This window comes from Aspergillus tubingensis (genome assembly GCF_013340325.1).
Source record: "Aspergillus tubingensis WU-2223L DNA, scaffold_15, whole genome shotgun sequence".
In the NCBI taxonomy this organism is placed as follows: domain Eukaryota; kingdom Fungi; phylum Ascomycota; class Eurotiomycetes; order Eurotiales; family Aspergillaceae; genus Aspergillus; species Aspergillus tubingensis.
Window position 1 is genome coordinate 179,370 of NW_023336289.1, and position 8,427 is coordinate 187,796.

General features: G+C 50.7%; 2 protein-coding genes across 2 annotated transcripts; both read right to left on the reverse strand.

Moving 5' to 3' along the window:
* Nucleotides 1-3,881: 3,881 nt before the first annotated feature.
* Nucleotides 3,882-6,030, reverse strand: AtWU_10887 (putative chromatin assembly factor 1 subunit A; the record flags this gene model as incomplete). Its single annotated transcript, XM_035505989.1, has 3 exons — nucleotides 3,882-3,981; nucleotides 4,050-5,206; nucleotides 5,263-6,030. 3 exons carry the CDS (start codon nucleotides 6,028-6,030, stop codon nucleotides 3,882-3,884), a joined length of 2,025 nt encoding a protein of 674 aa, XP_035361882.1.
* Nucleotides 6,031-7,341: 1,311 nt separating this feature from the next.
* On the reverse strand, nucleotides 7,342-8,427 carry AtWU_10888 (uncharacterized protein; the record flags this gene model as incomplete). The annotated part of the gene is made up of 1 exon (XM_035505990.1): nucleotides 7,342-8,427. One exon carries the CDS (start codon nucleotides 8,425-8,427, stop codon nucleotides 7,342-7,344), a length of 1,086 nt encoding a protein of 361 aa, XP_035361883.1.

Here is an 8,427-nt window from a genome sequence, read left to right on the forward strand (position 1 = left end):
GGAATCCAGATGGTGATGAATGGCGGACACGATGGAGAGCTCCAGGATGGGAGTGGGGGCGACGAGAAGATGGTAGTAGTGGTGGGAGGGGATGGTGTTGTTGTTGGTGGTGGTGGTATTGGTAGAGGGTTGAGGTGGGAGAAGAGAAGGACGAAGGAAGAAAGAGTAGTAGGAGAAGAGGAAGAAGGGTCAAAATAATAGAAAAAGGCAAGGTGGGAAAACTAGACACACGCAGAGAGAAAAGAGAGAGGAGGGGAAGTTGGAGCAGAGGGTAATGGAGTGTGCGGTGGTGGTAAGTAGGTAGGTAGTAAGTAGACCGTAGTAATGGTGGAAGCAATACTACGAATGAAAGTGGGCAGGATAATAACAATAATGAGGACGACTGATGGAGGGGGGTAGATTGCAGAAAATGGAGAAATATAATCCACACCCACACACACACTATTTCGGGGACATATACCAAGAAGGTGGGAAATAATAATAATAAAAATAAAAAACTAAAGCACCGAAACAAACAATAGCCAACAGTGGGATAGCCAGTCAGTTAAGTCAGCTACCAAGTAAGTACAGTATGTAAGTAGTAAGTAGTAGAAGAGGGATTCGAATGAGGGAAGAATAGTAGTAGAATAGGAATAGTTGAATGATTCACAGGCTGATAAACTCCGACCTCGTCCGGATAAGGGAGGGACAACTGGCTGACTTGGCCGTGGGCGGGATGACATGCAGACACAGACAGACGCTCCTCAAGGTAATAACAGAATAATAATCAGAGAATCTAAAAAAGAAATACGAAAAAAGAAAAAAAGAAAAAATATTGTTAAAAAAAAATCAAAAATCAAAAATCAAAGTCCAGTTACTAACGAGGAACTCCCGTGGGCAGTATTACTCCTACACGGCTAGCGGATGCCAGCAAATCGAACGATCCGGAGGGGAGGGGCGAAAGGGAAAAGCAAGTCAGAGCAGGATGGAGAAGAGTGGTTGGTCAGGCTGTGTGACTGGCTGGTCGGCTGGATAAAGGAAAAGAAGGCGTGGATTTGTTGGCGGTGACTCGAATCGGCCGCTTGCAGGGACCGATGAAGCTGCAGGGTGAGGCAAGAAAATAAGTTCCTTTTTCATTTTTCTTTTTGGCTTACTTCGTCAACTTGTACCTTGCTTGGGGACCGGGGCGGGAGCAGGTACATTATTTACTAACTCTCCATTACTTCCCATCCAGTTTCTGCAGCCCAGACGGCTGACCTGTCCCGGTCTGGGGAAATCAGTAAATTTACGTATGTATCTAACTAAGTAGTAAATTCCCTGATGCTATGAGGGAGGACAGCTGAACAACTAGATCTACTCAAGTAAGTAACAAACATCATGTAAAATATCGACTGACCCTCAAACATTACCCCCATCAGTGAGTGTGGAAGATAAGTAGTAGTGGTAAGTAGATAGATAGTACGGAGTAGACGAGACACGAAAGCAAACCCGGTCAGATCCCCAGCAGGCCAACGAAACAGCAGAGAAACAGATGAGAAACCGGACTAATCCTGATACTGGTTTCCCTTTTTCTTTTAGTTTTTCTCCCCTACCGAACGCACGAAACTTCCGCCCGGAACGAAGAAAAAGAGGACAGCAAGAGGGCGCGAAGAGAGACAAGACAGACAGAGAGAGCGAGAGAGCGAGAAATTCCTTGATGAGCTGGCAATGCATGCATGCATGACGGACCCTCCGTCGGGAGCCACTGATTTGTTGGCCGCCCCCCTTACTGTGTTGGCCCGACTAGTCAGTAAGTAGAGTTATGGGCTCAGCCTGTCTGGTCTTGTTTCCCATCCTCGGTCAGGACACACACTCTCTCACACTTTCTCTCTGTGGGTGTCTCGTCTCTTTTACTGAACTGATCAGCTGTACATGGGGGGAAGAAGGGCGATGGGGGAGGGTGACTTGAATGAGTAAGAACTTGATGGAGTGTGGGTGGACTGAAATGGAAAGTCTAGCTAGTATCCATGTACTTAGCTGGCTAGCTACTAACTAAAAGGTAACCTGCAGGTCAGACACTTTTCTTCGTAACCCCATAAGAGTAAGCAAAGCAAAGCAAAGCAAATGTTCCGGATCAACTCACTAATAATGATGATTGACTGCATCTTGAAACCCCCAAATAATAACCCCATCCATCCATAATCCTCCTCCTCCTCATCATCAACAAGACTAACTATCTAGTAAGAGAATAAGTTGACGGTCCCTCCCGTCCCAGAGTTGATTTGTGGCTCCGCGGCACTAAGCCCCATCGGGCGCGACAACCAGCAACCCCCCACCTGCACGTGTTCATCTGCCACTTGCCCAGCTGGATTCCCCCTCTAGTCTCAATTGGGGCTTAGACCACAACCAGCAGTGGAAGCTGGTAAGGATGATGATGATTCACTCACTACAGTACCCATTCCGGAATATCAATCAACATTCCGTTAACGAAACAAATAAAATAAAATGTTAAATATAAAAATCTTTTCAATTTTGATTTCCAATCTTATTTACATGATGCAGGTAAGCGCGGTTTTTCAGCTTCCATGCCTCGGATTGCTGTTGCCCGCTTCAGCTCCCATGTCCATCCAGTCATTGAATAAATAGGTGGATGTATGTATGGATGGATCTCACATTGCCAGTGTCTGGACTCTCTCTATCTCTCTTGAGTGGGCTACTAGTAGATACAATTCGAGTTTGTACGAGTAGTTGGAGGAAAAGACACAATGGACGCGCATTCACTCACTCATAACCCAGACGCGCAGCTGGTCTAGACGCTGTTCTATTCCATCCACCCACCCCACTTCCCATATCCATCATATCCATGATATTCATCCAGGCTGGACTGGACTGGACTTACGACAACAGCCATCATCATCACCACCACCGTCACCACCACTCATCTACCTAGAAACTCTACGATGGATAGTAGTGCCATGTACGTAGTATGCATGTACGCAGACAAGTAGGTCCCCGAGAGAGGTGCATCTACCCGGGTTCTGAAGTGTTTCCAATGCCAATCCCAGTGGTCAGGTCTGGGTCAGTTCATGTCATGTCATGTCAATGAGGCTTTCCCGCAGGCTGTGTGCTTGTTGTGTTGGCACCGCTCTGCACTGCGTTTTCCCCGATCTATTATTAAGATACTTTTTTCACTTTCCTCTCTCGCTCTTCGCTGTCTTTGGTCTCTATAATTCCCCGCTCCACTTTGCCCCGACAGTTTGCTCAGGAACATTTGTGATTGGCGATCCCTGCCGTATATGCAGTTCCCTTTCTGACTTGCTACTACCCCTCCGATCATCATCTCTAAACATCACACCTGCCCCTTCTCCTTCCCCTCCTTCCTGATGTATGGGATGAATATCCCGGACACATGGTCCCTGGTGGATGAGATGAGATGAGACGAGAATACTTCCGTATAGATGCACCGTAGGAACCCGGTCAGGTAGTGTTTCTCTCTCTTCTTTTTCTCTTCTCTCCGTGTTCCATCGAAACACAAAACTCCCCTTGCCAAACGACACTATCCGACCAGTCCAGCCACCCACTCACCCGAGTCAGTGTCCGGTTGACAGGATGGCCAGACGTTGAGTATATAGTCGACAAATGAAACACTAGGCAAGGAGGGACGGGGTAAATCGTAAAACTGAAAAAGAAAAGAAAAGAAAGCAAAGGAGAGACAGGAGACGCAGAGAAGGAGGGGTATACACGTCCATTGGGGAACCAATCAACCCACTCAATTGGCCGACAAGACCACTCTCTCGGTCTGTGACTGATCTTTTCATGATTTCTTCTTCTTCTAAACGCCGTGCTCCAAACACAACCGTAACCAGTCCCCTGGTTATGCGTTGTCCTTCCCGGGGGCCAAACTTGCCAATCCCCGGCCACGGCTAGTTGCAGACCCATTTTTTGTCAGCCTCTTTCTGTCCCACCCGCGTGGCCACGCTGTTCAGCGTGTCTTTCAGACTGTCTTTCGAGACCTTAGGGAACCTATGGCGGCGCAACCCTGATGATTAGCCTTCCGATCAACAAGCATCCCTTGTGGGCCCACGTCTTACCGTTTCTTCAAGATTTCAATTAACCCCATCTTGGTCAGATCACTGCCATTCACCACCTGCTTGAACTCTTCCAGCTGCTCCGGCGGCAACGTTCGCTTTGTCCTCCCAGCTGTCAGAACGGCCAGGGTGCTCCCGTCCGCTCCCGGTCCACTCCCGGTCGGTTTGTGTGAGGATGACGAGGATGGGTGCCCCATGAAGGCATGGAGCGTCGAGCGCCCCAAACCACCAGCCGCCTGCGCTGGCTCCGCGGCGGCCTTCGGTTTCTGCCAGTAGGCTGTGGAGAACGGGTCAATAGGGAAGGTCACCGAGTCGGAAATGGTCTCCATCTTGTACGCCTGCAGCTCCGGGTCCACGCCATGTTCCTGCCATCGTATACCAGTGCTGACGGGTTCTAGGTCCCCGACGATGTGACGCCTCTTGCCATCAATCGGATGGTCCTCCTCGTCATCCAGGAAGCCATCCATGTCATCCTCTCCGTCTTCACTCCCTTCCTCTTCTTCCTCTGAATCCAGATCCTCGCCTTCCTCGGGCTCTTCCCACTCAGCTTCCGAGTCGTAGTCATAGTTCGTCTCCGGCAGTCCGCGGCGAAAGGGATTGCGCATCAACCGGCGGACGGATGACTCCGGTAGGCTCTTGCTATAGGTTCCCTGATATGGAGGCCGAACATCCTCACTGAACTTCAGTGATTTCATTCTCACTTGTCTCAGAAGATCGCGAGCTCTCTGGGCAGCTTCGGAGGTCTCTGACTGATCCGCAAGGTTCTGCATCTGTAAGAGGATCTGTTTAACTGAAGCGGGCAACCTTCCACGCCGTCGCTGGTATGGCATGAGCTGGAAGAGCTCGGAAGGACGAAATATTACAGGCTCATGCTTGCCATCCTTGGCATCTTTCAAGTAGGCATCAACTTTCTCCCGCGTATGCTGCAGAGCTTCGTTGTCGCGCTGGAACCTGTGCGGTGGCGCAAATGTGGTATGTGACTGGAGGAAGAACTCTGGAAACTCGCGCTGGTAGTCAGATACAGTCGATCCAGAGTCAGGAGAGGGGTCATTCGAAGCGCCAGCGCCAGTAGTTTTGCTAGGAGAGAGGGTCGTGTTCGATGAGGATGGTTGCGCCGGGGTTTTCGGTTTCGCAAAAAAGGAGTTCAGCTTCATTTGCGCCTGTTGCGTGTTAGATACCTGAATTCTGCATTCAGCCAGAATAAATTCAAACTCACTCTTTCTTTCTTCAGCTTCTCTTCCTCTTTCTTCAACTTCTCTTCCTCCTTCTTTCGCTTCTCTTCCTCTTTGACAGCCTTTTCCTCCTCCTTCGCCTTCCGTTTCTCTTCCTTCTTCTTGCGCTCCTCTTCCTTTTCCGCTTCGCGCTTCTTCTTCTCCTCTTCCTTAGCTCGCTTCTCTTCTTCTTTTACCCGCTTCTCCTCTTCCTTCTCAGCCTCCCGTTTCCTCTTTTCCTCCTCTTTCTTAGCCTTTTCTTCTTCCTTCTTGGCCTTCTCTTCCTCCTTCTTAGCTTTCTCCTCTAGTTTCTGCCGCTCTTTGGCCTCCTTCTCCTGTTGCTTCGCCTCCTTACTGGCAGGCGACAACTTCCTCTTCTTCGCAGCCGGAGCAGTAGTCGTAGTGGCAGTCGAATCTCCAACAACCGAAGTCTTCTTCTCGTCCCCAGGACCACATGATTTCAGTTGTGTATCCCGATTCTCCTTGTTATCGTCTGTATCGACACGAGCATCTCCATCAACCTTCATCTCCACATCCGTAGTTGCATTCGCATTCGTATCATCCCCCCCTTTCGCAGCAGCCGTATCCCCATCGACATCCCCTATCGAGCGTTTCCTCGCCGGCGACCCAGACATGGAGATAGACGCGGGGTAGGTATTCGTATCCGACGGAGGAGATGATAGTGACGACAAGGACGAGCCAGCAGACGAGTGTGGCGAAGATGCAGGAGCAGGATTAGGAGGAGCGGTGGCGGTAGCAGTATCTGTCGACATGGCGGTACTTTCCGTTCCCGGAATGGTGTATGGTGGAATGAGCCGCGATAAGGATGGAAAAGACGGTGAATGACCTTATTGACGACTCAATGGACAATGAAATGATAATCTAATCATCCAGCGGAGAAGTGTAAGGCTGAGGCTGTATGTGGGTGGGTATCAAGAGGAAGGATGAGACAAAGGAGTATGATAACGAAAAAGATAAATGGCACCTATGAAACTCCTCAATTCACAACTCAGTCAGTCTATCATCGTAACTTAATCACTTTGGTGAATATATCCCAGGGTGCGCGCGCATGCACAACCTCGTGCTGGGGTACTTTGCAAGGGTTGGTTTAAGCTCACATCAGTGGCCGATAACCAGCCAGGTAGGTTTCAGGGTCATGAGAGGAAAATGAGCGGAAAGTATTAGGAGTGAAGTGAGGAAAGCCGGTGATCCAGAAGAGTGATCGATTGATGGGTCTCTTTCTGGCCGGCTGGACCGTGAGCTAGTTAGTTAGGTTAGGGGTCGTGCAAAGTGATAGACAGACAAGACAAGACAGAAAGACAGGCAACAATCGAGGCGGAGATTCCAGGCGTGGGAGAGGGAATCTTGGCGTCTGGTGAGCCTGCCAGGTTGCCCGAAACGCGTTGTTAATTGATGTTCGCGACTGGGATTTCGCGTCCCGCACGTGTGGTGGATTATGTAAGGACCCCCCTAGTTCACGACCACTAGATTTCTTAGCCCACCTTAGTTCATCTTTCTATATCGCTGGAGCTTTGCATGCAGAGTTCCTGTCCGTTAGATGTTGGATTTGGGTCTATTCGATGGTTGTACTGAGTGTGAAGCTACCGGTCCATTGGTTCACTATGCGCTGACTCCGCCTAAGTCCGTGCAAACTTACAACAGCTCTCCTTAACACCGTCTACTTCGCTATTGCGATCAATGTGGTGATATGTACAATAGTATTATTATTACTTTGCTCATAAATCCATCGGACGCCAATTTGGTGCAAGGGGTGCGAGTTCAAGTAGCAAGCAACCCTTACAGCACAGCAAAAAGCGCCAATAACATGCGGTGAGGGGAATAGAACAAGTTCAAGTCAATCAGTTGAGGGGCATCTTGCCGTCGTAAAGCAAATCAAGGCTGGAGGGCATTGCCGGATCGTTGCACCAGACATGGGTTACAAGCCCGAGTTTGCAGGACGACAGTTTAGGAAAAGAAAGGAAAGAGGCGTAGAGCGCGAATTCGATACGGACTGCATAGTCGATGCAGCGCCAAATATCAGTGTATGTGAAAGGAATAAGCCCAGCAATGAACAAACTGCATCTCTAATCACTCAAATCGGGGTTCGCCACGAAAAGCCGGACATTGGTCATGGACGTCGTTCGATCATCTACACTGCCTCGGCGCCGCAGTTCATCCGCCTTCTTCGCCTTGTCGATCGCCGCAGAAGCTGCACTTGGTGCGGCCATGTCACTCACGGTGCCAAAGTACTCTTCGTGCTCACTACCGAAACTGTTTGTTGTAGCAGCATCATCCTTAATGGAGGCGTGGTCCTGCTCAGCTTCGTGGCTTTCCGCTGGTGGGTGCTCGGAGACATCAGGGAGGTCGGTCTTCTCATTAGGAGGCGTACTGGTGCTCCCCATCGTGCTCTGCGGAGTACGTTGGTAGCCACTGGGATAGCGAGAATTGCTACCCAGGGAACTGCGACCGCTACCGGTCCGGCGATAAGGGAAGCCTCGGTCACTGTGTGCATCCTCATCTGCATCACCGACCTCGTTCGCACTGAGCCGAACCGGGACAGTAGCGCCGACGAGTGTTGAGGGGGAGAAATCAGTGGTTCCCTTGCCGCCGTGCTTGTTCTTGCCGCTTCCAAGGGTACCCGTGCGCCCGGCGCCTGCGCCGTGGACTTCCAGGTACGCCCGCTTCTTATCGACCAGCTTCTGCGCTCGTATCCGAGGATCCTCGGGCTGTGCCCGGTCACACCATACTGTCGCCTTTTGTCTCCGCATCAGAGCCACATAACCCAGCTGAGCATTGGCGGAGCGGGACGAAGTGCTGCGGCGTATATCTGTCTGTGGGTTACCGCCGTAGTTAACATTGCCGGTGGAGGTCGTAGATGTGGTCGCACTCGATAACCGCCTGGAAGGGGGGTAATTGGGTGGACCGGTCATCGTATGATGTGGTGAGGGTCCCGCAGAGTATGCCTGCTGCTGTTGTGCCATGTAGGGTAGCACATGGGAGGAAGAGGTTCGCCGGCGGTTGTGCGCAAGGGAGGCGGCCGATGGATGGGGAGAAAGCTGCTGGTGGTGAGGCCCGTCATAGGCCTGGTAGGGAAAGCCGGAATGCATTCCGGCAACTGGTTTGCGAGCCGGCGGCGGCTGATGATGCATTGGGAGTCGATAGTCGGTCAT